This window comes from Amborella trichopoda, chromosome 4 (genome assembly GCF_054954075.1).
Source record: "Amborella trichopoda isolate Santa Cruz 75 chromosome 4, AtrichopodaSantaCruz75HAP2 v2.0, whole genome shotgun sequence".
In the NCBI taxonomy this organism is placed as follows: domain Eukaryota; kingdom Viridiplantae; phylum Streptophyta; class Magnoliopsida; order Amborellales; family Amborellaceae; genus Amborella; species Amborella trichopoda.
Genome location: NC_142339.1, coordinates 54,347,896 through 54,375,667, shown reverse-complemented (window position 1 = coordinate 54,375,667; position 27,772 = coordinate 54,347,896). Strand labels below are relative to the sequence as shown.

Here is a 27,772-nt window from a genome sequence, read left to right as displayed (position 1 = left end):
ATCCGAAGTTTTAAACATTTAATGTGGCTATCTCACAATGATTGATACCACAAAATTTCCGAAAGTTTACCAACAATGTATAAGATAGTGACTATCTCAAATGATCGACACCATAAATCTTCCCAAGTTCACAAACATAATGTGGATATTTATTTGTTTGGGTACATGAAACTTTCCATGGAAAATGCTTCGGTAGAGGAGACTTTTCATGTAATTTTAAGAAATTGATATTGATAAACAAGGAAAAATTCGAAATGAATACATTCGAAAGAACTTAAGTATGACACCAATAGATGATAAGATGAAAAAAAATAGACTTAATAGGCTAGCCAAATAAACTCATATCGGGTACAACACCTGTTAGGAGGAGCAAATTAGTTCAAGTGGAAAGCTAAAAAAAGACAAATGATATTTGTTCAAAAGGACATGATTGAAAGTCATGAGAAAATATATAAGGATATATGACTTCACTTAGTGTATGACATTTTTTTTTTTTTTTTTTCGACAATAAACTTAAGGTATGACCCTTGATGGAGCAGAATGACAAATTAAGATTCATATAACAGATATGACTTCACTGAGGGTACGATCCTTGATAGAGCGGAATGACAAATTATGATTCATGTAACCAACATCAAATAGTTGGAAAAAAACTCTATTGTAATGATGATTTTGATCAACAATGTGAAAATTGGATAGCATGGGTCTATTTGTATAAGTGTTTTTGCATTTTTTTACCTATGTTTTCTCTCCTCACACTCAAAACATGTCTTGAATATTAAAAACAAAATTTCTATTACGAATTTTCACCAAACATGCAAAAGTTTTATTGGGAATTTTTACACGTGTTTTAAATGGGACTAGAAAACAATCCTCTTCACAAAGGGCGTTTTGGTAAAAGATGAGGCGTAAATGTTTTCATGGAGTCAAGATTGGCTCTTGGCCCTTTGTTAGTTGGAACTTGGAAAGAGCCATTGGTCAACCAAACACCCGCTTACACCTACCACCAGGCCATTGTTGTCCGACGTGGCACCTCCAACCCTTTTCGGCTGCAACTTTCTCTCTCCTCTGTCCTTCCCTCTCTCTCTGTGGGTGCGAGTATTCTCTCTCTTCTCGTTTGTTACCAATGGTGAGCCCCTCCTTGTTTCTCACTCCTCCAGACGATTTATTCGATGGGCCTCGCCATTGCCATTAAGTTTCTCTCTCCTCGCATCTCTTTATCTCTCCTCGGTTTCTTCGGAGCTTCGCTTCTCTATAAAAACCAATACCAAACCTTGGCATTTCAGCACCTTTTGCTTGGAGTTTGAAGCCAATAATCTCCCATCATCACCGTGGTTTTCTGGTTTTCAGCTCAGGTAAGGAAATAAAGGAAAAAAAAGCGCTGTTTTTTTTTTTTCTTATGCAGCAATGGTTTATTGGATCTGGGGTCCGGGTTTTTTCAACTTTCTAGAAACGAGAAGCTGGTTTTTGTTCTTTTTGAAAACCCATGTGATAGAAGTCCAAATTTTGCTCTGTGGGTTTTGATTTAATGGGGTTCTGATGTTTCTGGTGAATTTTTTTTGGTCTCCCTCTGGCAGGTCGGGGAAATTTTGAAACTGTCCCTTTTTGTGTGGTCTCTTTCTCCAGAGAACCCATTAGCAGGATGGCTGTGGCTACATTTCGCCCCAATGTTGGTGCCCTTCGGTTCTCTGAGGGTTCAAGTTCCTCTCATGGTGGTGCTGGTTTTTCAGCTTTTGCCCCGAATAAAATCAGCTTCAAAGTTGGTTTTATGAGAAAAGAAGATGGTTACTCCGGCCAGCGAAAATCAATTATGGTCACCATGAGTTCACAGACGCCAGTGATCGATCCTGTCTCTCATTCATCGCAGAATTCTAGTGATTCTAAGAAGAAATCAAGTAAGTATTATTCAGTAAATTGATCATATATGAGTTTTATACATAAAAGAAAAGAAATTAGCACTCCCTCTTGAGCTAGGGCTGTATTTATTTAGGGGGATCTTACATCTTTTGTCTTTTAAGCCAGTTTGTTGGGTCACATTGTAAAATAAAAAATTTAGTTGCATGTCTTACATGTTTTAGTTTCATTTTAAGCTGTTTGTACCCGAATATGTTTAAAGATTAGGAAAAATTAAGATTATGACAAATTGGGAGTTTTGTGTGCTGTTGTGTTTAACACTTTCCTCTGATATTGTGGTCTCTATGTTTGTTGAGATTTTCTTGACAATGAGACTAATAGGGTCCAACCCAATCAGAATTTGAGTGTCCTGCTTTTCATACAAGCAATCACAAGATGGAATTTAACTCACCCATTACTTTGTTGTGCTGTCATTGATACAGATGAAACTGCTCTTATTTTAATTCGACATGGGGAGTCCCTATGGAATGAGAAGAACCTGTTTACTGGTTGTGTTGATGTTCCATTGACTAAGAAGGGCGTGGAAGAGGCCATTGAAGCTGGGAAAAGGATTAGCAATATCCCAGTTGACATGATTTATACCTCTGCCTTAATTCGTGCACAGATGACTGCAATGCTTGCCATGACCCAGCATCGCCGCAAGAAGGTCTCTTTCTTAATTCCTTTTTTTTTTTCTCTTAATGCCGATAAAACACATATGAATGCAAAGAAACATACAAGATGATTAATTAGCTGGCCAAGTAGGAGCCAAATATGATTCGGTTCTCTATGTTTTGTGTAAGTTCTAAATTTGCTGCTATCAAGCTCTTTTATTGTGCATAAACTTTTCTCACTGGGCAAATAAAGTCTAGCGTTTCATTCATTAGGAGCCTTAGAACTAAAATTCTCACAAAACGCAATTGCTTAATCTACCAAACTAAGCAAGAATGCATCATTTTGTTGAACAATATGTCTGTTTCAGTTTCTTTTATGTTCATGTTTAAATGGTAGATTTGAATGATGTAATCATACTATGCAGGTGCCCATCATCATACACAATGAGAGTGAGCAAGCCAAGACTTGGAGTCAGATTTTTAGTGAGGACACCAAGAAGCAATCTATTCCTGTGATAGCAGCCTGGCAATTGAACGAACGAATGTAACTATTGTATTTGGCTTTGGCTTTGGCTTTGGCTTTGCGCTTTAAAATATGTTTGCTTTGGTTTTCTTGCTTCACCTTATTCTCCACTTGAGTACAATCAGTTTCTCTGTTTCTCCAGGTATGGGGAATTACAAGGTCTTAACAAACAAGAAACAGCTGAAAGATTTGGAAAAGAACAAGTCCATGAATGGAGACGAAGCTATGATGTTCCTCCTCCAAATGGGGAGAGTCTAGAAATGTGTGCTGAAAGAGCTGTTGCATATTTCAAAGAAAATGTAAGCATGTGCATGTTCTTCTTTTCTCTGTGATTGCCATAAATTTAGCTTTTATAATTGCTCGAGTTAGAATTTGTCTTGTCTTGAGATTTAATCCCTTATAAGAGTTTGCTTTCATAGAAGGGGTAAAATTCACTCAATTTGTTTTCCTAGAAGAGGTGCAAAGAATTTGTGCCCAGAAGAGGTAAGATTCACTGAACTTTTCAGGAGCCTACCTCCTGGGAATTTTGCCCATTGTCCTTCTTTAATATAATAAATAGTCGAGATATTTAAGACTCAAAATAGTCGAGATATTTAAGACACATAAAAAATTGTTACTGTCATTTATTGCATTGGGAATCTATCTCATTGGAGTTTTATTGTGGTCATTCTGTTAAATGTTTTTTTATAAATTTAATATGTGTTAAATCTTTTAACCTAACCTTGCTGAGATCTAAACTCTGACCTTTGTTTTGCGGCTCGCACACACACCCCATGAAAAGTGTAGTGTACTATTCTGAAACCAGATAATCTGGCAGGAAAAAAATGACTTTTTCCTTCTATTTGCAGGATTTTCACATGCGGGGCATCTTTTGTAGGGGGCTTTAACAAAAATCTACTACAAAATAAATTTACATGTAGTTGCATATGGATGCATTATGCATGTAAGGCGTCCCTTGCCTCAGCAGTTGAATGTCAATCCTTTTTTTTATGTTGGGTTAATCATTGCCTCTAGCAAATGATGAGAAGTGACTGAAGGATAAAGGACAAAAGCATCTCTTGGTGAAGCACTGTGCATAGCAAGTGGTTGTGTGTATATTGGGAAGGAAATAAGTATAGATAGCATGTGAATGTATGTATAGTGGGAATTAGGTATCATTTGTAAGGGTAAAAATTACAAGCTAGAGTAAGTAAGAGACAATAAGCAAAATCAATCTACAATTGGTGCATTCTATGGCAAGAAAATGGTGGCAAACCTTGTCCTTTGCCAAGGAATTGGCTACTTCCTGGTGTTGTTGTCAATGCTGCAAAGAGGAGGAGTTTGCTCATCTGCCTCAACTTGACCCTCACTGTTTGCCATTTGACTTGCAATCAATGGTGAGTTCATATTATGACACTAGGGTAGTCTTCTTCCACCACAAGCGCCAGACAGCACGGAGGGCATCTATATCCTCCACTAATGTATTACCAAATGCCTAAGTTTCTTGAGAAGGCCTTGGGTTTTAAAAACAACTAAATCACTATCATAAAAATTGTTCCCAGCTACTATTGGATGAGGTTTGCCAGTTGAGCTTCCTTCGAAGATTAGCTAGATGATTCTCTAGTATCTGTTTCTACTAGACCTAGAAGCATCTATGAAGTTCCTCTGCACTGTAAGTGATGGATTTCAGGTTCTCAAGTAGGTTCTCACTTTGCATAGCTGTTTTCCTTCCTTGCAGCCACACATGTGATGATGGGGGACGTAGTCCACAAACCTAAGTTCCACTTTTACGTAGGTACACCCCTTCCAAAGCCCCTGAGAATGAGACTATGAACCAACATATTACATCTAAGTGCATAAACTAGGGGCGTGAATCACTGCATATCAAACTTCTGGAGCATGGGCGACCTCCATACATTGGTCACCGTGCAACATCAGAGTTGGTGTTTTACTGCTTCTTCCTCCCCTCATCACGTGATATACTTTTTTGGGATCTGCAAACCTGGTGGGCGAAGTATATCCATAAGACGTCTGTCCAAACAGTCTAACCAACTAAAAACTTGGACATATATATGAAAGGAGTAAGCCACTCTACGTGAGCTGGAGAAATCACGGTTGTTTCCATCTTTATTGTAGCATAGAATGACCTTGCCAAGGTTTTTATTTATTATTATTATTTTTAATTTACCGCATTTTATTGCTCTTATATTTGGAAAATTGATGTCCATGTTGGTACTTTTGTGGCACTTGTTGGTGTGATCATTGTAATGCATGTTTCCCAAATTTGCGTTCTTGAAAATTTCACAGTTGCTTCACTTTGCCCTATAAATCTTCATTTCTCTGTTCTTGACACAATTTGCCTCATTCATTTAGTACTTCAAAATTTAGTGCATTCTCAACAGCCATCTTACAGCTGAACATTTGCATATGGCAGATTGAGCCTCAACTACATAGTGGGAAGAACATAATGATTGCTGCTCATGGAAACTCACTGCGGTCTATTATTATGTATCTTGACAAGTTGACTTCACAAGAGGTGCTTTAGCTTTACTCTATTGCAGCATTCTTAATGTTAAAATTGGCTGTGTTGTGCTTGCGTTGACACGCTCTTGTTATGTTATTCTGGCCACAGGTCATAAGTCTTGAGCTATCAACTGGCATCCCCATGCTTTATATATTTAAGGAAGGCAAGTTCATAAGGAGAGGGAGTCCAGTTGGACCAACTGAGGCTGGAGTTTATGCTTACACGAGGGTATGCTACCACTTTCTCTTATACTTGTGCTAAAGTTCTGTTAATATCACTATTCTAATTATTATTGTTGTTGTTATTGTTGCTGTTGTTTAATAATAATAATAGTAGTAGTAGTAGTAGTAATATCAACAACAATAACAACAATAATAATAATGACAAAGGGAAATTTATCTAAATACCCATGAACTATTTAACATTCTACCTATATTGTTTGATTTAATTTCAAAATACCCATCTAATCCAGATGATCATGAGTTGGAATATTTGCAAACAACAATAATAATAATCATCATCATCATAATAATGATAATGATAATGATAATGATAATGATAATGATAATGATAATAATAATGATAATAATAATAATAATAATAATAATGATAATAATAATAATAATAATAAGAGTAATGATCCTATGAGACCCTTCCACACCCATGTGTGTAGGACCCTAAAGGATCACCATTAAATTTGGCACATATCTCTAGAAAAGTTATCACATGGGTGTGAGACTTGACTTTTTTAGAGATTTGTGCCAAATTTAAATGGTGATCCTTTGGGGTCTTACACACATGGATGTGGGAGGGTCTCATAGGATCATTACTCTAATAATAATAATAATAACAGTTGTAATTGTTGTTGTAGTTGTTATTAATTATTATTTATTTACTACTGCTGCTGCTACTAGTATTGAGATACTTAAGGAAAATTGACACTGAACTTTCTTATCTTTGATTTTCATTGGATGTTAAATGGAGAATATTGCAGTGAAAACAAGGGAAAGAATGACCTGAGAGGGAATCGTGAAATGAGTTGACAAAAAGAAAATCCAGTTTGAGCCATATCTGCAAGTTATATTCACATCCCAAGTTTTTTCTTTGATTTCTTTATAAGTCTAATGAATTTGGTTAGTGTCTTTAGTTCCTTGTAGTTTTATGTCCTAGTTCCATGCATTCTGTGTACTATAAGATCTGACACCAATAAGAACATTAGATCATGCATTTCAATCGGAGCGATGGAAACTTGTGAATCTAATAGCACATTGTGTGTATGCGCATGAGTGTGAAGGACTTGTTCCTTGCAACGTTACTAGACCTCTATTCCATTTCATTAGAGTGAGGGCTTTTCACTTGTTTTAAACTTCTAATTTGACCTCATTCTATTTCCTCTGAGAATGGGGCTTTCACATATATGCACTGTCCTCATACTGGCATATAGTAACTTCTATTGTACTTTGATCTGATGGGGCTGCAGTCTCTCATTTTTAGATTCAGTGGCTTGTTAACTTCTGAGCTTTTAGATGTAGATCTTGGGTCTTCCATATTCAAAACATGTGGTATTTTTCTGACAATCATTCAACCAGTGTGCTCTTATAGTATAAAAAAAAAAAGAAAAAGATGAAAAAAAGAGGTTGGCCTGGAGATTCAGTTTCTGGGTTAAAAAACTATACAGTTATGCAGAGTGCATCTTGGCAAAGATTGAAGACACTTACAAATTTTATAGGGCCCTTTATGTTGTAGAAGTACCTGAATTAGTCTGATGCTTGCCATATTGCCCGTTGTAATTTTTTTTTTCATTGTTCCCTCTATCCCTGAAATGAGATATGTTATACCTTGGCATGCCTGCGACCAGAAAATGATTACAACTTTCAAAGTTTTCTATTTGAAAAGATACTGCAAAGTGCAAACCCAGTTTTTAAAATGTGGAGTATATTGTAGCTACCCGTCTTAGATCTAGATTTTGCAAAGGGAATGTCACTGTGCCATAAGTTGGGGCCTTCCACTATCCCATACCAATAACTGAACCGGTGAATTTTTTCGTTTTTTTGAAAGTGTTAACCTTTAATAAAAGAGTGAATAGTACAAGAGACCTTGGCAATCCACAGTAAAGGACGCTCAAGGGATGATAAAGCCAAAAATGGAATCAAAATCCTCTTTTAAGATGTTACATTGAAACACAACAACCTAAGAAACAGGTCGATTCACCAAACTAGGTCCATAAAATAGAAAGCAAAACTGAAAAAGCCCAAAAAACTTCTAATCGTTTGCCATTGCTGCTGCCTCTTTGGCAAGGGAGTCAGCTGCTTGGTTTCCTTCCCTGTATGCATCCACACGACGGACATATTCCTGTAAAGGTATTCAATTTCGTCAAACGTGGTTTAGATGCCAAGGGGAATGGGAGGAGGGAAGACTCTGTGCCCAAGAAATTGTGTTCATAGAATCTTCCTCGACGAGGCGGGAGTGCAGGTGGAAGGGTTGGATGAGTTTGAGGCCTTCCAAGAGTGCCATCACTTCGGCCTCCATAGAATTAGCGTGGTCAATGTGTTTGGAGACAGTTGCCACAGTAGCACCAAAGTGGTCTCTGAGGATGGCTCCGATGCCTGAAGGACCGGGGTTACCGAGAGAACAGCCGTCGAAGTTGATCTTAAGCTTCCCCATAGGTGGAGGGTTTCCATATAGATGCTTGCGGCAAGCGCAAGCGATGGAATTGAAGAACACTGCTTTAATCCTAGTTGAAGGCCGAGGAGGGAACACCTTTGAAGAATTGGTGGTTGGTCGCCCAAAAAATGATTGTGGACTTAAGTTTGTTGAAGACTTTGGGCCAATTTGAGAATTCCCCTCGGAAAATTCTGCTGTTCCATTCGATCCAAAGTTCCCACAAAGCAGCAGGCACCATTGTTTTCTAAAGAAGGATCCCTTCTTTATGCCAAGGGAATCGGAAGATATGATGGAGGTCACCTCTGCTGGTAGCACCCATTGCGCATTGAACAGTTCAAGGATAGCTCCCCAGAGATTGAAGTGATAGGGGCAATGCAGTAGGAGGTGGTTGTTTGTCTCTTCTTCCGAGAGGCACATGACACAACTATTTGGAATTGGGATCCCTCGTCTTTGTACATGAAAATCTTGATTTTTGGTGGGGCAAAAGATTTCCAAGCTTGGGCAGCTGTAGCAGCAGGGGCGAGAGGGAAGGTTGGTGGAAAAGAAAAGCTTCGAAAGAAAGAGGAAACCGCGAAGTCCCCTGATGGTGAAGGACACCAACTGATGCGATCAGGCCCCAATGGGCTAAGAAAGAGGCCTAAAGTTTTGACGCTAGAATGGCAAAACGCTCAGTTCTAGATCATTGAGAGCCCTCCTGAAATCTGGGTTCCATGACTGCTGGTAGCATTTCATCAGCCACAGTTGCTCACTGACCTCTGGCCAAAGAGAAGAGATCGGTAAATCTGTCCTTCAAAGGGGTGTACCGTATCCACAGGTCTGACCAGAAGAGAATTCTATTTCCCGATCTCGGATGGAATCTAATATGGGACATGAAGGCTGGAAAGGTAGAGCAAATTGATCTCTGCATGCTCGAGGACCTCTGGTTAGCCGTGCAGTTTGGTAACCAAGGAGAGTTCAGCAAGTGATATTTGTATTTTAGGACGTCAATCCATAATTGGTTGCTTAGGGTTGAGAGACGCCAACACCATTTTCCTAAGAGTGTCTTGTTTTGGATTTTGAGGTTCTTGATTCCAAGGCCACCCCTATTTTTGGTCTGGCAGATTTTATCCCAGGCTATCAGATAGATTTTTTTATTGAAACCATCTCCAGACAAGAAGAACCTGTGAATTTTCATGTCGCCCAACTACAATTGATCTCCATTGTCTATAAAAAGGAACAAACACTGGATGCCCATCGGAGTATTGTCTACTCCACGTGGTTGTACATAGCCTTTCATAAAACACTTCATGCTTAGTGCATTCTTTTTGTACTTCCTTTCTTAGAATTGGGATTTTGTTGGCTCCCATTAACACTATCTACCTGGTCAATAAGATTTAGGGAAATTTATGCATGGACCTAAAATAAGATCCTGTATTATAAGTTGTTATATATTTTGTATTTTATGGTAAGGTCCTAAGAGGTCCTAAACTTTCACGTTTTTATTGAAGGCCCATCTTACCCCTGATTTGAAGGTTCAACTTTCAGACCGCCCAAAACACAAAGTCCACACCTTTCATACTGCCGAAAACACTAAAAAGACCAATTGTTTGGGCAGTTTGAAAGTTGGACTTTCGAACCGCCCCACTACAATGTCCTTTTTTATTTTTTATTTATTTTTTTCTTTTTTTGAGTTGCTTGAAAGTTGGACCTTTGCAGTGGCCAAATATATTAATTTTTGCTTCTGTTTTTTTCTTTTTGTATGTATTTCGGGTTGTTCGAAAGTCGGACTTATAAAAGATCCAAATATTTAGTTTCCTATGTCTTGGGCAGCTCAAAAGTTGGACTTTTGAACGGGGGTTAAAATGGGAATGAAAGTTTAAGACCTCACTGTAAAATGATCCAAAATATTAACCATCTTACATTACCACATTATTTTGGGTCCTTACATAAATTTCTCTAAGATTTATTGGTCACAAGTTTTTCTTCCCGTGTTCTGAAATCTATTGTGTGCAGGCAATCCTTTCTGAAATGATCAACTAACCCATTCGATAGTTGAACCTTTTACGGAAAGTAGATTCTTGAATCCTTTTAGCCTTGCATATCTTTTGTGCTGGCTTTGATCCTTTTCAGTTGCTATTATTACACAAGCAAATTCATTTGTGCCAATACTGCAACACATCTTTCTTTAAACAGCCTAGGTGAAACTTTTTTCATTGCTAGTGCCATATTTGAAGAAGGAAACATCAATACATATTCATGTTATGGGTTTAGTTTTGAAACCTGTGCAAGGTTATAGATGTATTATGTCTTTGCTTAAACATGCTGCCTCTACTCTTCTAGGATAATTTCATTATTTTTATAATTAATTTGTAGAATATTGTGATGGATGTAAGCAATTATGTTTTCGGGTTTAGTCCCATCAGAAATTCCATGCCGATTCATTTTATACATGGAGCTGACCCAGAACTGAGTCAGAAACTATAGTTGCATTAATCTTTTGGGATCAGGGTTCTGAACCATGGAGCTGACCTAGATCTGAGTCAGAAACCAGGGTTTGTTGATCATTTGGACTTTGGTGCTGTCCTGAAAGATCCCATTCTAACTGTTATTTTCTGCATAAAACATGAAGCTCACAGAAGTCCGAGTCAGCTTCAAGAGCCATATTGACTTCCTATGCTTGTTAGAAGTCAAAGTTATCAGTATCATTTTTTGACATTGTAACTACATAGGGAAACTCTCTCTCTCTCTCTCCGCACACAAACACACACAGTAGCTGATGTTTGCTTGTTGAATATTTTATATTGCAGAATTTGGCTCTCTACAGGCAGAAGTTAGATACTATGGCACACTAATATTAAACAGGTAAGAGAATTTCTCTGCTTCCTGAAATATAAAATGAGATAATAATATTTTTTGGCTAATCATGACTCGGAAGAAATCTACTTGGGTTTTGCAGTTATTTTCATCAACATTATTTATTTGCTATATGGGGTCTACCATGCCATGCAAACATTCTGGAACCCTGGCGGGAATGTGTCCATCCTTCTTTCTCCCCAGTTTTAGTGGGCTTGTCTTTGCCTTTATATGGAAGTGTTCATGATATGTAAAATGGCGGTTTTTATTCAAGGGACAGAACCGACCTGTTTTTTGTCTCAGCTTTTGTACTGTACACAAAATTATTTATTATATTGGATATAATAGAATCGTTTTCATTATCTATTATTTGGACTATATTTTAGCATTGATAATTTAATCAAGAAATACTTCTTTCAATGAGATCATTTCTTTTGTTAGAAATGGAATTAACAGGTGCTTTCTTTGTATATGCTTCTTTTGTATTTGCTAATCTGCCACTAAAATTAAAGCGATACCGAGTGAAGACCTCTTGTTTTTATATTTCAATTGGTTCAGAAGATCCATATTAAATGACACTGATAGAAACACATAAACCATCTATCTGAATTACCACTTCATATTTGATCCCATCAAAACAGGGTGGGCTTTGCCTATTGATTATTCGGAAGTTATCCACATTTCAAGAATATAGTATTTTCAAAGTGGAAGTGTTGCATCGACAAAGTTATGTAGTACATTGTGTCATTAACCATCAATTCCTTATGATGCATGGTTGATCCATGGGACTAAATTGGCATCGTAGACTCAGATTTAGTACAGCGGGCTTAGTTTCCTGGCCTAGCAAGAGAAAAAAACTTAGGATAGCCAATATTTACTAAACACTCATAGATTACGAGGATTAGATGAATGGGTGCATTTAAATTAAAATTTATAAGCATGGGAGAATTATTAGTCTTTCATGAATTCTTATGACCCCGTCCCTTGAAATGAATCACCAAAAACTCGGTATCTACTGGCAAAGTAATGTAATATTATATATCTTCAAAGCTAGGACCCACAGCTTTTTATAAATATTTTACATCGTATGGGCTGCTATCACTGGATTATGCTGATGTCTGAGCCCATGTTTACTGACATCGCCTAGTATATGGGTCAAATGAGAGAGAGAGAGAGAGAGAGAGAGAGAGAGAGAGAGTGTTGTGCAAATGATGGCCCACCGACAGGAACTCAGGGCCATGCCCTTCTATTTGAATGGATTTTCTTGCTTCTTCCATTGACGTTAGCTCATGTTTCAGAAGCAATGGACATTGCAGAGATTCATGGGAAATTTCTTACATTAAATTAGAAAACAACAACAAAAAAAGAACTTTTTCTTATAAACTATGTTAAGTTTAAAAGGTGGTTTCTCCATGTTATCGAAATTCACAGAAGCTATGTCGACCCAGGGGGTCTTCAATCTCAATTCCAGCCCCTGTACTTGAATAGCTTTTCTTGTTTCTGCGGCCCCTAAAGAGATCCACCTCTGCTACAAAAACTGCACAAACTGGACGGTGGTCTGAGAACCTTGATTCTCCTCTGATGTAAGAGAGTTGTTCAATCCCATGCCCATACCACAAAATACGATCACACCTGAAACTCAAATTTTTTGAAAAGAGATTATGAGAAAGAAAATGAAAACCTAAGTTGATATCCTATTCTCATATCTTATTTACGTTCAAATTGATTGGATGAAATACCATGCAGGAGTTCTGCGCTTTTTCTTTGATTTTACAGTCTCTCCTGCATATAAATCCGAATTGCTGGAGTACTTGTAGGTGGGAGCAAAATATATCTTCCCCTCCTTCCAGCCCTTAAACACTCTTCCTGCTTCCCTCTCTATCTTGAGCTGCAATATCCAGGGGTATTTGTTGCTTAGTGACAGGTCACATCATGGTCTTCGAGTGAGGAAAATAGGTAGCAAGTAGAATTCGATGATGATACAAATGAAAGAGCCAAAATTTGGAGAGGCATTTAGTATGAGAAAACAAAGAAAAAGAAAGTTTGGTGTAAACCAAAAGCATTTATTTGGGAAAACTAGAGAAGCTGATAAATGAATTTCCTAAGAGAAACAGTCAAAAACAAGAAGATAAGAAAATGAATGTCCTCTTTTTTAAATGCTAAGAAAATGAATGTGGATGGAATCATCTGTGAAAAAAGAGAAAGGGAAAGAAATCAAACCTGATCTTTTTGTAAGAGGGCATCCCAGTCGTTATCCTCCAAGAACTTCCTGGTCTTTGCATAGCTCAGAGCGATTCGGTAATTCAAATCTCCAAACCATATTACTCGACTGATTCAAGATATAATGAGAAAATGTCACTCTCAGCTACCCACTAGCTATTAGGATCAAATGTTTATAATCATCAAAATTCAATATATAATTAATAACCAAAATTCAATACATATTTCAGAAAATAAACAAATATCAATACATATTTAAAAAAATTAAAGACACTGATGCTAAAAAATTTCAACCCACTCATGCTCAAGAATTCTCTCTGGTATCATTCGACTTGGGGTCTTGCAGATCCTAGGAAACTGTGTGTTCTTCAAAATCTCAATCACATCCTGGTTTCGCTTCAGCTCGTCACCTTCCTTCTCACCAGAAGCTAGATGAGAGCAAACAAAGCAGAAGCTTGTCTGGTGCAGAGACATGCTCACTGCTATGCAACCCTGAAAAACCACAAAGAAAAGTCTTTTAACCTACGAAAGTACGAAGCCAACCATGACTTCTTAGTAGCTACTCAACCGGAGATTTGAGTATCATTAACAATTTGAAGAGATATTGTACTTTTACAAATACATTACGCAACCAACCTTGGAGTTACTTCTTTGGCAGCTTTAAACATCATATATTACTTATGGTACCATCATTGTCGTCATCATCGTCATTTGGATAAGTATACTGTTATCCAACAGACTAAGAAAAGCCAAGAAATGTCTTGAGCTAATCACTACCCACTAAGAGGATGAATGGTGATTGAGAGAGTGGGCCCACCACATGGGTTGTTCCCTGTTTTCGTGGGTTCCGTTTTCTCTCAATCACTATCCATACTTCCATTGGACTGCCATGACCCAATGAACTATGATTTTCCATAATTTATGAGATCTTTGATAATACTTTGTTGAATTTTGATCGTGATGTAGACATTCTTAGGATTGTTCAAGTGATGAAAGATAAAGTAATGCAGATAGCAGACAAATAATTCTTCAGAAGATAAACACACCTTGTTGCCAAGACAACCCATAATTCCACGTCCAACACATGCAATTCTGAGATGCCCAACATGCTGAACTAGTTCATTCCTCACCCACACTGAAAGAAAGATACCCACCATCTGTTTACTTGCAATCAAACAATAATTCAACTGATTCGAGTTTGACATATCAATAACTGACCCATCTTCATCTACATAATCTTCTTCACATATTGAACATGAATCCACCTTCTGTATAAGTTCTCCAAGCTGTCTATGCTTCCTCTCAGAGAACTCAGAAGGGCAGTTACAGGTCTTAAGAAGCACATTGTCCACTCTAAATTTTCTACTTAGAACTTTCAAAGAAGGCTTTTGAAAGAAGAGAAGGCCACTTCCTGACTGGGAGTCTTTTGAATTTGGGTTCCTAACTGAGACTTCTGCTGAAGGTTGACCCTGTTGCAATGGCTGATGGTGATGGTGATGGTGGCTCTGCTCATTTGGTTTATTGAGCGTTTGGCTGATGAGAGAGAGCCACTTAGCAGCTGGCTCATTGTCTTCGATTACAAGCACATTTCCTGCATTTAAAGGAACGATTTCCTGAAACCTGGAGAGAAATGCAAAGAGTAAACACAAAAGTATAGTTCTTGCTTATGTTAGAGAGAGAGAGAAAGAGAGAGAGGAGGGTTTCTCAACCCTAAGATGTATATGTCTGAGGAGCCCTCAATTTGCAAGAAATCATCAAGGTTGAGGCCACTGTTTGGAGGTTTTCCACCGACATTCCATGTTGCTACGAATATCCTATATCAATGTTCAGAAAAATATATAAAATGTGACATGGGTTATGGCTGCTAAAGATTAAATACTGGGTTAGTGAAAGGATTTCAACAAAAAGAGCACTTCTTGATAGCAAAAATGAGAAATTATTGATGAAATGTAATGTACCGAAATTCTTGAATATTGACGAGCTGCGTAGTGGGTTCATAGTTGCTGATATTCAGCCCTTCTAGTCTTGGGTTCATGTGCCTCTCTGTTTATAATTTTTGCAATAACATGACAGGAATACACAAGCATTTCAGCCAACTAGAATACAAGACTAGAAATCAATAATTTTTGCAATGAAATGACAGAAGAATACACAGCATTTCAGCCAAGTAGAAATCAATAGTTCAAAACAGAACAGTCTCCATTTAGTGAGTACCTGAGAAGCTTTTCCTGACAAAAGGGGAGGCATCCATTAGGCGAGCCCCGTGGGTCAATGTCAATCTTCTTTCAACTTCTGCACAAAAGGGGAATAAAGCAGAAAATGGGAAAATAATGAGAGAGAGAGAGAGAGAGGATTGGGTCAATTGCACACATTACCTCGCACTACTTCGCTTCTACCAAGTACATCATCGTCTGCACTGCTTCTACCAAATTCATCATCGTCTGCACTTCTCCCGTTCCTCCATTTCTTGGAAAAAATATTTGGAATGATGGACTGTCAAAAACCAGGAAATTTATGAGAGAGAGAGAATAGGAGAACCAATAAGAGGGTTGCGCCAGTTGTAACCGAAACATAGAAAACCAGAGCAAAGGAAAACAAATGGTTAAGAAATGAGAAAAAAAATATGACGATTAGGTAATAAGGAGAAAGTACATTGAATACAGCCCACCAATGAAAAAAAACGGAGTAAAAACGTACGTCGAACACCGAACTAGAACCGGCGTTCGAAATCACAGAGAAGGATCATCATATGGGGAGATATAGGGAGAGAGAATAAAGTAATGCACAATGTATAGTTTTATACCACTTGCTATTAAAAAAACTTACATTGAATACAAGCCAGCATCAGCATTCAAAATGAGAGAGAGAGAGTAAACATTTGATACCAGTAAGCATAAAACAATATATGTTTACAAAACCATAACCACGTTCAAGAGAGAGAGTCACATTATTGGAAGATAGAGAGAGAGGCTAATGGAAAAACACGAGAGAAGAAAGCAAAAAATCCATGAAAATGCAAAACAAGCATGAAGCCTCTGAAATATCGTTAAAAAAAAAAAGAAAAAAAAAAGGAAAAGGTACCTTCTTTCTCTTGTCACTTTTAATGGACGATGAAGAGTGAGAGGCATTGCTCTTTGTCATTTCTTTGAAGACGACGACGATAAAGTGGTGGTGGTTTGGGCTAACATTAATCAGTGGCGTTTACATATCATCATCGATCTAATCATTCACATTCATACTTAATCACCGCCTAATTAAAATTAAGATACACAATTTCGGGTCATTAACTTCAATTAATCTTTGGATCAAGCTGGCTGAGCCATGCAGTACATGCACACCACCCACGCTTCGCTTCAGCACTTGCCTCCGCTACCGGCCACCGCCACCCCTCACAAAGAATGTAGAGACAGAGGAGAGAGGAGAGAGGAGAGAGGAGAGAGAGTCTCAGAGCAAGCCACTCCTCCAAAACGCTTGAATTTCTCCCTTTTTTTCTCCACTTTGTACGCTCCTTTAGTAATTAACAGACTCTCTTGGCCATATATCCCGCAAGAATGCGTCAAAGAGTTAACCGTCAATTACGAAAATAACAAAAAAAATCCCAAAATTCTTGTTATGCAACTTACCCAACAAAACTTTTTCTTTCACTTTTTTCTCAAAAACAAACTTGTTATACAAATGCCCAAAGTAAAAAGTTCATTGTTTTAGATAGAAATGCTCTTCTCGTATACAAAAATCAATTTGGCCAGATTTGATATTGACTTTTGGACCCAATAACATATTGTCGAAGCGCACAATCGCATTGCTGGATCGAAAATCAATTTGGCCAGAATTGACGTTAACTTTTGGACCCAATAACACATTGTCAGAGCGCACCGGATCGAAACTGAGTACTGCCGTACCGCCGTTTGCAATTGTCAGAGCCCAGTGACTAAGAAGTTCTACTATCGGAAGACCGTTTGCAACTGTTGGAATGTTGTGACTCCAGAACTTGTACTGCCGGACCGCACTTACATAGTGCAGAAGCCCTGTGACTCCAGAGTGTTCTATTGCTAGACCGTACGTAGCGCTGTGATTCCAAAGTATTCCACTGTCAGACCGCACTTACACAGTACTGGAGCACTGTGACTCATTCCACTGCCGGATCGCACTTATACCTTGCTAGAGCACTTGATCCACTGCTGTTGGATCGCACTTACACCGTGCTAGAGCACTTGATCCACTGTTGGACTGCACTTACACAATACAGAAGCCCTATTTTGGTGGGATAGAGGAGAGAGGCACATGTAAAGGAAAAGTAAGGGAGGATAATTTAGATTTTTTTTATTTATTTTTTGGTTGGGGTATATTTGTATACAAATTGTAGTTTGAGGAAAAAAGTGAGAGAAAAAAATAGATTGGGTAAGTTGAGTCTGGTTTATTTTTTCCTATATTTTATACGTTAGGTGGTGAGCCATTGATTCAAAATTTCGGCTCTTTTTGGTTGAATTTTTCACGAAATGTGGTGGTATTTTGTTTTGGGGGCGACCGAAACGGCCGTTCACCACTGAATAACGGTTGGGTTTTTAAGACATACTCGAAGAAATGCGAAACGACCAAGCCTACCATTAAAACATAGTTTCTTAAAAAAAAAAAAAAAAAAAAAATCATTTTTTTTTGAAATTCGTTAGGATCTCTGAGGTTTTTGAAAAGATCTTCAAAACATCACCTTGTTTTTTAATGGAAATGATGCAACCCTATATTATCCTTTTTTTTAAAAAAAGTTTCTTATTGAAACTTATATTCTCTTCATTGATTTTCTAGTTTTAATTTGGTCTTGAGATAAGCACATTAAAAATGGGATTGAAATAAGAATCTTAACAAAAAGATTTGTCAAAAATTTCACCAAAATATTCTCTTAAGAAATTGTATCAAATAAAACACAAGCAATATGTTGCCAGAAAAAATTAATATCTGAAAACAATAATATATCTCAATGTATTCCGATAAAAAAAAAGAAGACTCAAAACAATCTCTCATTGTGTGCTCCAACAAATCCATCGTATGTAACATGTCATGACATTCGAGTAAGCATTGTTCTTATATTTAATGAAAATTTAGACAAAAAATTGTCAAGTATTACCTTACCTATGATTTTAGATAAGGATATAAATTATTATTTAATGACTTTAACATATATGCCATGATTTTAGTAACAATTTTATCTTGTGCCATCATTACATATCCGATTTTTTGTTTTATTTTTTGAGTGAAATCCAAAATATTCATGATTTTTTAACTTGCTTAATTTTTGACAATATGTATTTTGAATCTGTTTTTTGCCTGACTTTTTGGAACAAAACTGATTATTACCGTTGTTTTAGTTTTACCAATGCGAATTATACCCCTACTTGCTAACTACGACATGCAAAATCCCTTTTATGCACCAAAAAATATAGAACTTATACTATAGTCCATAGGCATCATAAAAGGGTCAGTGTTATTTGTATTATCACCGTCCAATCAATGGATGTACGGAATATAATCCCCCTTGGATGGGATGACATCACATAAAGCACCAGAGAAATTATTTTTGAGTTGAGATGAAATTATTTGACCGAAATTTAGTTATGAATTCGGCTGGATCTCCTTTTTAAAATCGTCCAAAGGCCCAAAATAAAAAGACATTAGTACTGCTCTCGCCGCAAAATCGGATATTTTTTGTGCCCTTTTCCTTCCCATGAACAAAAATTCGGTTTCGTCCAAAATTTGTCTAGTAAATTAGTAATGAAACGACGAAAAAACCGAATTTTCAGCCTTTGATCGGACACGTGTTATAGGGTCATCATCAGGCACTATAACGGTTGCATGTCACGTAAACCTCATATTGTAGCGTCCTTAGGAATCGGCACAGCCCTTTCCATGTAACTCTTACTCCTCATTTGGGGAACTAGGAGTCTTAAAGGACAATGTTCCACCTAAGGTTGTATAAAACAAAATGTGAAATAAATGAATATAATTATAATAGAAAGCAAAAATAAAATAAAATAAAATTAAAATCACACTAGCACACAAGACTTACGAAGTTTACTTTATAGGGCTACATCAACACCCTAAGCAAGTACAAATCTACTTGAGCTTATAAAAGCTAATACCTACTTTTAAACATCGGTAAAATTTTATTGATTTTTTTTTTAAAGCTGTTCTTTCGATTGAGCAACACTGTCAATCAACCTCACCTTTTACATCACTGTATAGCTACCAAAAAACAACACCTTATGAGCAACACTGTCGATCAACCTCACCTTTCGCATCACTATATAGCTACCAGAAACATCACCTTAAAAAAAATTGAGAGACTTTCTCTCTCAAGAATTAGACACTTAACCAACCTGCTTCTCTCTCTCTCTCTTGAAATACCATTTCCGTCTTGAAAATCCCCTTCTCATAACCCCAAAGCCAAAAAAGGGTGACCCTAAAAAAGAGGAGTATTATATTTCCTTGACCCATTTTATAGAGGTCACTATGCTTTCTTTCTTTCTCCCCCCAAAAACGCCTTTTTCTCTTTATCAAAACACCATTAATTTTTTTAAAAGGAAAGAGGGCGTGGTGATTTTGACAATCACCTAACCTAAGATTCCCTGTGCATTATTCACTCAGTAATGTTTGTGAAAATATATGAAACTTATTTTTGGAAATTGGATTTCATAAGAAGCCATTTTGATTAAATTTAAGAGTGGCAATGGGCCGGCTCGCAGGGCCTGTGTGCCTCAGCATGTAAGTAGGCGTAGCTCATTGACGATGTGTGTGAAACCACTTGATCTCAATCGAAATTGAGACCAAAATATACATTTCATGAAACACTACAGAGTCCAAAATTTTTTGGCAACATTAAGTACCCGTTAACTCTGATTTTCAAGTGAAGAAAGATGAGGCCTACCTACCTGTGTTTTGTGCGAATCAGTGTTGGCTTGTAAAGGATCGAGCCTGGCGTCTCGTTTGAGCGAACCCACTTCCGGTTCGATATGGCTTGAGAAACGTGCCAACTTTTGCAGACACGGTTAATTAGCCCTCACAGCAACGAAACTCTGAGTGAGTGAAAAGAAAAAAGAAGTGAATACTGCCATGAATGAAGGTTGGTTTAAGGGCTTTTCTTATGATTTGGGAAGTAAGAGAGTGGGGTAGGGTTACGTTGTGGGCAATAGGGGAGGAGGTGAGGTGGGGAGTACATATAAAAATCGTGAGACGTGGGTGACATGGGCGGTGATCCATGGCTCTTTCTGATTTTGGGTTGACGAACGACCATGCTACGGCTAGGTGTAGGCGTTCTTTACAAAGTTTTTGCTCTTTGTGGTTGATATGCACCCGGATTTCGGAGATGGTAGGACCCACCTCCATCTCTCTCTACCCTCTCTCCTCGCAGCCGGGAAAGACCCACCTCTCTCTCTTTCTCTCTCTCTCATGCATTTTCTTTTCGAAACTAAATGCTCTTTATCGCATTTGGCTATACGAATGAAAAATCGTGTGGTTCAAACTCTGACCGTCCGGTTAGATCGGAACTAGTCATTGATTGATTTTGGTGTATCCGACGAATATTTTAAATTTTTTTAAAAAAATTATAAAAAATCTCAAAAAATAAAAGATTTTATTTATTTTTTTAGCCTACCTAAAAAATTTTACTAGAAGAAGTTGTTTATTTATAAAATCTCAAATTAGAACCTATCTAAAAAAGTTCACTAGAAGAGGTTGTTTTGATGCCCAAATATCCTCAAATTCATCATCTCGACATCATGATGAATAGACATGAAAAAAAATGGATTTCAAGTTTTGGAAATAATGTATTTTGTTGGACCGTCAATTTTCAAGATTTTCATAAATATGTCGATCTACACTATTAAAAATTTATAAAAAAAAATAAAAATATATTTTAAAGCTATCATAATGATTTTCAATATTGAAACTACATTTCTCAAACACTATTTGAAGGTAGGTTCTAATTGATTGTTTAAAGCCTAGGCTCTGTACAAACCACACCCTTCTTTAAAATCTATTTCTTTCATTAATTTTCAACTTGATTTGGATGTTCTTTTTTTTATCATGTTTTAAATATAATTTTCAGAGATTATTAGATTTTTTTTTTTTAACAATTTTTTAACTGCTCTGGACTTGCCTGTTAAGCCAGTTGAACCAACCGGTTTACCAATTAGTCCGATTGAACTGCTTCTAGCCCTATGTCAAGTGATCCGTCCTCTTTCTTTTTGGGGCTTCAAGGCTCTTTCTCCATTAGGTACTTTTTTATTTTTTTATTTTTTTTAAAATAAAAATTTTATTTTGGAATTTAATCTTGGTGGCTAGTTTCTCTCTCTTTCCCCCACCCCCCCCCCCCCCCCCCCCCCCCCCCCCGGTTTTTTTTTTTTTTTTTTTTTTCGTTTTGATAAAAGCTGATAGACACACACTCTCTCTCTCTCACTCTCACTCATATTTAGCTATGGGTGTGGCTTGCATAAGGTTGCAATCTTAAATAGCCAAATTAAGGTATATCACCAATTTTATTACAAGATGTAATTTCGACGTAAAAAATTCTTAAAATGGCCTAAGAATCTATTTTACATATCTAATTATACTATTTTAGACATAAAAAATAGTTCAAACCAAGAAGATCTATAAACACATGGAAATCTTAAAAGTGAATGGTGTAGATAATGTTTTACAAGATGCATTATTTTTAGGACTCAAATTTATTTATTTTATTTTATTTACATCCGTTCATCTCGATATCGAGACGAAGAATTAGAGATCAACTTCAAAACAACCACTTGGATTGAGATCAACTTCAAAACAACCACTTGGATTTTTTAGGTGTTCTAAATACAACTTTATATAAATTTTTTCCTTTGAAATTAGGTTTTCTCTTATGCGCTCTCTCTCTCTCATCTTTTCCTCTTCTCTCTCTTGAAAGGCTGCTTGAAAGGCTGCTTGTTTCTTTCTAGGAAGGTGGGTCGTTGTCCACCCATCTCTTGTTCGCCTATTTATTTATTTATTCTACACTTTTAAGCCTACTGTTTTATTTAATAATAGGATTCCGAGCCCTTATTTTGTCAACTTTCTTTTAGTCCACTCTATTATTTACGGGTAATGCCTCGCTTTACAACTCATCAAAAATTGCAATTCGAAGTATTGAAAATGTTTACATCGAGCCGAGGCTTTAAACAATCAAATTAGAGCCCACCTCAAAAATTTCATTAAAAAAGGTTGTTTTGGTGCCCAAATATCTTCAAATTGATCACCTCGACATCAAGATGCATAGACATGAGAAAAAAATAAATTTCAATTTTTGGAAATAATGCATCTTGTAATGCATTTTTGGACTGTCAATTTCAACATTTTCAAGTTTTTTTAGATCTGTTCGATCGATGTTATTTTTTAAGCTTTAAATTTTATAATTAAAGGTGAAAATATATTTTAAAGCTATCACAAAGATTTTCAATATTGAAATAACATTTATCGACACTATTTGAAGGTGAGCTTTAATTTGATTGTTTAGAGCCTCGGCAATATATAAATCGCACGCTTCAAGTATTAGAAAATCTTTACATGGATTATCTTGACTTGAACATTATGGTTATGAAAAAAAAAAGAAAAAAGATTTCCAATTCTAAAAATATGGTTATTGTAATAAATTATCTAGACTGTCAATGTCGCTCAAAAAATAAGTGTTTATAGATCCACATATTTTTTTAATTTCAAATTTTATTATTGGGGTTAAAAACTGATTTTAGAGCCATCATGAAAATTTTTGTTGCCGAAAGTGCTTTTTAGACAGATTTGAGGTGAACCTTATTTTATTTTTATAAAACCTGCTCCTTATAGAAACCTCATCCTTATTTATATTATTCTAAGGCTTACGGCTTTGTGCGGGTTACATTTCTTTTATCATTACCTTTCTTTAAAGGATGGAGATCTAGATCTGTTTTCTCTTGCAATGAATGATATAAGTAATGATCGAGCCATAATGCCCATATGGCTTGTAAGCCTAGTCATCAATAAAATATTACATCATTCGTAATTAATTAATTAAATTAAGTTAATACTATTATATTAGCCAACCCTAAATAATTGGAGAAAGGTTTTGATGATGATAATGATGATGGCCATTATTCAATTATATCAAGAGGATATTCCCTCATGGGAGCTTAATTAAATGAATGTAATTTCATTAATTTGGCCGATTTAAAGAATGGATGGATTCTTTCCCTCTTCCATTGGTTACTCTCGGTTCTTTTCTACATCCATGACTGGTCGGAGCGTCTAAATTTTTTTTTTTTTGGGGTGTATATTTGGGGGTTTTATCTTTAAAATGGCCATTTTCCTCTTTTATTTTCATGGCAAAGCTAACATGACTTATCATTTTTTATTTTTATTTTTTTGGGGTAATTCAACAGGGATGATAGGCCTCTACCCATTTTTAAATTAGTAAGTGGTTTTTGAAGTTGTAAGGAGGAATGGAAGTCACCAATTGCAACTAAGATAGGATGTGGGCTACCATTATGACCTCAACTCCTTTCCCAAAAAAAAGGGTGGGAATAGAAGCTGCAATTGAAGTATGAAGTGTGCTACTACCATAACATCAGTTCTTTTCTCAAAAAAGGAGTAAAACAATGGGGATTTGAGCTTTACCCTTTCGTGAGAATGGAGTTAGAGGCTTCTTCATGAGGCTCGGCAGTATTGCCGCCAATGATGCTCTGGCAAAATAAAAGAAACAAAAAATTACATAAGGGATATAAAGTTTATAAAAGATAGGACATAAGAGTAAGTTCGGCATTTTAAAATAATAAGTTGATCAATTTATCACATTAGTAACTGCATTAACCTTTTCCATGTGAATGAGTTGTAGATGAAAACCTAAAAGGCAAGGATCAATGGCTATATGAATTGGTTTGTTGGGAATTTGACTAGCAAAACTTATTTGCATTTCCTTCATGTGGATACTTTTATGATTCAAGGATGGAGATGTGAGACTAATGAGCAATCAATTTCCTTTCTAGAAACTACCACCCATAACATCTACGAGAATTGCCCTAGATGCTCAATTCTCTCTACAGAGGCTCTTTTAGATGCTCCCCCTTCCTACTTCTCTGTGTAGGAGGCTATTGCCTCTTTCTACCGCATGTTTTATTGGGTCCCATCCCATGAAGGAGGGATACCAATGAAATTGTTATTTTGATAGAAGTTAGTTCGAGAAAATGAAAGAGGGTGATTTGTTGACCAAGTCAATAAGTCACCATCCCACACGAAAATAAGATCTCCTTTATGGTTTTGGTATGGAGAGATATTACTCTTATCTCATTCCAAAAAGGTTGGTATGAGGAGATATTCCTCATATCTCTTTCTATAGAGATGAACCTCATTTTTAGGAGGTTATGGGATACTCCCATATATGGTTGGCCCATACATAAAAAGGAATACATGAGAGGTTTTTCTGGTGCTCTTGGTTGGTTAAAACCAAAGCTCCTTCTCTGGGCCATTTTTGGGCATGAACCTCTCTAGGTTATTTTTAGGCGTACAGATATTCATCGTTCTTTATGAGAGGAGAAGAAAGAAACAGAGATTTGTCTTTCTCCGTAAGAGAATAAGAGTGAGATTTATCATTCTTTGAGAGAGAAGAAGAGAGAGAAAAAGAGTTGTCATTCTTCTTAGAGAGAAGAAGAAGATGAAAGGGTGCCAATGATCATCTTCTTAAGTATTTTCTTTATTGAGAGAGAAAATAGGGAGAAGGGAAAAAAATGAGAGAAATAGAGAACTTTTTTTAGAGAGATAAAGTCTTTAGAAAGAAAAAAAATCTCTAAAATAAAAGAGGAAAATCCTAGATAGAGAAATTTCTAGATGAAATCGGTGATCCTAAGAAATGTTATTTATTGGAAGACTATTATAACCTTTGTGTTAATAATGCACCTATTTTTTCTCTTGTGGACATAGCCTGAAAAGGTGAACGCCGTAAATTCGGTATCAGTAAGATTTATTCTTTATTTGCTTCATTGCATCTTTTTCCCAATCATATACATGCACATCAACTTTGGCATATTTTTGTGTCCTATAGTTCTTGGTTCCGCTGCGCGTATCCGTATTCGTGCGAAAATGCTCTAACTGGGTGAGCCTAACAAGTGGTATGAGAGCATGTTTTTCCTCACCGCTTGGTCTTCCTTATCACCATTTTTTGGTATAACAAATCTGGCGGTCGTAGGACGAGTAAGGAAGAAAACAAATCCCACTCCTTTAATTGGGCTTATGGGAATTTTTTTGGGATTCAAACCGTCATGCGGCAGCGCTGTTGAAGTTTGTGAAAACTTCTGCAAAGGCTTGACTGACGATTGGGCGGCAGTAACAATAAGGCAACAATAATGATCAGGCGACATAATGATTAGGCAGCAGTAGCGATTGGGCGGCAGTAGCGATCGGGTCACAGTAACAATACAGTGGCAGCAGCGATCAGACGACAGTAACAATTGGGAGGCAATAACGATCAGACGGAAGTAACCGGCGGAAGTAATGATCGAGTGACACAACTATCGGTCGGGAGGTAACAATAACGATTAGGTAGCACTTACCGTAACATCTGGTCGATATCTAACTATAACGCACAGGGGATAAACAATGTATGTGATAGATGGATTCCAGTATCAGGAGCAGAATGATATCACTTAATGAGAATAACTGGATCATTTAGAAGCCAAAGATGGAAAATCTAGTATACTATTGGGATTTGTACGCACTCATTGAAGGAGTAGAACACAAGCCCGAATGTATGACAGATGATGAGTGGAAGAGACTAGACCAAAAAGCTCTCGGAACTATCCGACAGTGATTGCAAGAAAATGTGTTGAACTATGTGTCGATGGAGATAATCTTCGAAGTCATTGTGGGATAAATTACATGACTTGTACGAGAGGAAGACCGCCAGAAATAACGTGTTCTTGATCCGGAAGTTAGTGAACATGAAGTTCAGGGAGAGGGAATCCGTTGCGGAGCACTTGAATGAGGTGCAAAGCATTTTTAATCAATTTGCGACGATGTAGTTGTTCCTGGAAGATGGGCGACATGATTTGTTTTTGCGCAGCTCACTACTGGACAGTTGGGAGATTCTAGAAGTCTCTGTGAGTAACTCAGCTCCGGATGGGATAGTGACTATGAGTCAGGTCACTAGTAGCCTATTGAATAAGGAGGTGAGAAGAAAACCTCTTACACATCGTACTACATGCTCTTGTCACAAATCGAGGAAGGTCTATGAACGAGGACCAAAGTCGATCGAAAACGAGAAACGGGATCAAATGTTTTAATTATGGCAAGGAATGACACATCAAGAAAGATTGCTGGAAGCTCAAGAATGAGCGGCATGAGGACAATGCCATGGATGATGGTAGACAAACCGCTGCAGTAACTATAAATGATGGTGCGGTCGAAAACTATGGTAAATGGTACATTAATATTTCATCATGCAACTCGGATTCAGTTGTGGATACAAGAGCATCAAAGTCGTTTGGTGGCGCATCATACTTCGTCACCTTCAATGGTGATGCTTCATGACAGGTATGGGTGAAATTGAAAAAATAAGTGTTTGAGATCTTTCAGGATTTCCACATAAGGTGAAAAGCGAGACACTCCAGCTGCTAAAGTGTCTCAGAGTTAAGAGCATGTTATCCACCACTAAGCCGTATTAGGGTGAAGTAGTCCTCATAACATGCTACTTAATATCGATCCCATTGTTTTCTTTGGATGGTCAGATCCTAGAGAGAAGTTGGACCGGAAACGATATCACTTATTCACACTTGATGGTGTTCGAGGCATTGATGCATGTGCCAAGAAACAAAGATCCAAGTTGAATGAGAAAGCACTCCTATACGTCTTCTAAGGGTACTCAAATGAAGAAGTTCAGATGTAGGATGTGGAGATGTGATGAAGTCAGCAAAGCGACGAATATTCAATGGTTCGGAACCGGTTATAGTTCTTCTACCGTAGTAAATGAAGACGGTAGAGAAGTGAAATAAGAGGATGTGTCCAAAGAGTTGACATGACACTTCAGGGTGATGAGGAATAGGGGGAGCGGCCTGTTCAATAAGTGTCACCTACAATTTAACTGATAAGGTACTCTAGGGGACAAAAACCCTATACTAGCTACCTTGCAAGGGCTGGACCAAAAATCTACCATGTAATTAGGTTGACAAATACAAAGAGGTGTGGGTTAAAGCTATGAAAGATGAGATGTATCCTTGCGTCAGAGTCACACTTATGACTTGGTAAAGTTGTCAAAAGGTAAGAAGGCACAGGAATTAAGTGCCAGAATATCCCTTCAACCAAGAGGAAGAATGAAGAAACACAGAAAGTTCCCTATGGGTCGGCAGTAGGAAGCACACACAATAGAAGCGTGGTGAGCTCAAGATTGTCGGTGAGTGCACACTGTGCAAAGAAAGTCTTGACCTACAAACAATTAGTCATCATCTTGATCAACAATGAATCGCCACTGTGCAAAGAAGGTATTGACCAATGGACCAT

The 27,772-nt window shown here is 37.2% G+C and overlaps 2 protein-coding genes across 6 annotated transcripts; one reads left to right on the top strand and one right to left on the bottom strand.

Annotated features, from left to right (window-relative positions):
• Positions 1–960: 960 nt before the first annotated feature.
• Positions 961–11,395, top strand: LOC18421990 (2,3-bisphosphoglycerate-dependent phosphoglycerate mutase 1). Its single transcript, XM_020666497.2, has 9 exons — positions 961–1,355; positions 1,627–1,895; positions 2,337–2,560; positions 2,933–3,051; positions 3,173–3,329; positions 5,444–5,545; positions 5,642–5,761; positions 10,984–11,038; positions 11,133–11,395. The coding sequence occupies exons 2-8, from the start codon at positions 1,643–1,645 to the stop codon at positions 11,026–11,028; spliced, it is 1,020 nt and encodes a 339-aa protein (XP_020522156.1). The 5' UTR covers positions 961–1,355; positions 1,627–1,642; the 3' UTR covers positions 11,029–11,038; positions 11,133–11,395.
• Positions 11,396–12,278: 883 nt separating this feature from the next.
• LOC18421989 (type I inositol polyphosphate 5-phosphatase 10) lies at positions 12,279–20,428 on the bottom strand. 5 transcript variants are annotated; one of them, XR_016054859.1, is made up of 12 exons: positions 20,170–20,428; positions 16,331–17,500; positions 15,625–15,742; positions 15,464–15,541; positions 15,208–15,292; positions 14,959–15,063; positions 14,468–14,869; positions 14,296–14,384; positions 13,548–13,741; positions 13,250–13,358; positions 12,769–12,917; positions 12,279–12,661 (listed from the first exon to the last, which is right to left on the bottom strand). XR_016054859.1 is itself a non-coding variant. In XM_006826912.4 (11 exons), exons 2-11 carry the CDS (start codon positions 16,388–16,390, stop codon positions 12,445–12,447), a joined length of 1,689 nt encoding a protein of 562 aa, XP_006826975.2. In that variant the 5' UTR covers positions 16,391–17,500; positions 20,170–20,428; the 3' UTR covers positions 12,279–12,444. The 5 variants fall into 5 exon arrangements, 3 of the variants coding, with proteins under 3 accessions (XP_006826975.2, XP_020522662.1, XP_088721848.1); XR_016054860.1 differs by lacking the exon at positions 14,959–15,063; XM_006826912.4 differs by having other exon boundaries at positions 14,296–14,869.
• Between the last annotated feature and the right edge of the window lie 7,344 nt (positions 20,429–27,772).

Excerpts from the sequence above, each read along its gene's own strand:
- LOC18421989 (XM_006826912.4), bottom strand. The coding sequence starts at position 16,390 with ATGACAAAGAGCAATGCCTCTCACTCTTCATCGTCCATTAAAAGTGAC. Across the intron at positions 13,742-14,295 it reads TGGGTTGTCTTGGCAACAAG|GGTTGCATAGCAGTGAGCAT; the intron begins GTGTGTTTATCT and ends GTGGTTTTTCAG. Across the intron at positions 12,662-12,768 it reads AAGCGCAGAACTCCTGCATG|GTGTGATCGTATTTTGTGGT; the intron begins GTATTTCATCCA and ends TTTGAGTTTCAG.
- LOC18421990 (XM_020666497.2), top strand. The coding sequence starts at position 1,643 with ATGGCTGTGGCTACATTTCGCCCCAATGTTGGTGCCCTTCGGTTCTCT. Across the intron at positions 3,052-3,172 it reads TGGCAATTGAACGAACGAAT|GTATGGGGAATTACAAGGTC; the intron begins GTAACTATTGTA and ends CTGTTTCTCCAG. Across the intron at positions 5,546-5,641 it reads ACAAGTTGACTTCACAAGAG|GTCATAAGTCTTGAGCTATC; the intron begins GTGCTTTAGCTT and ends TTCTGGCCACAG.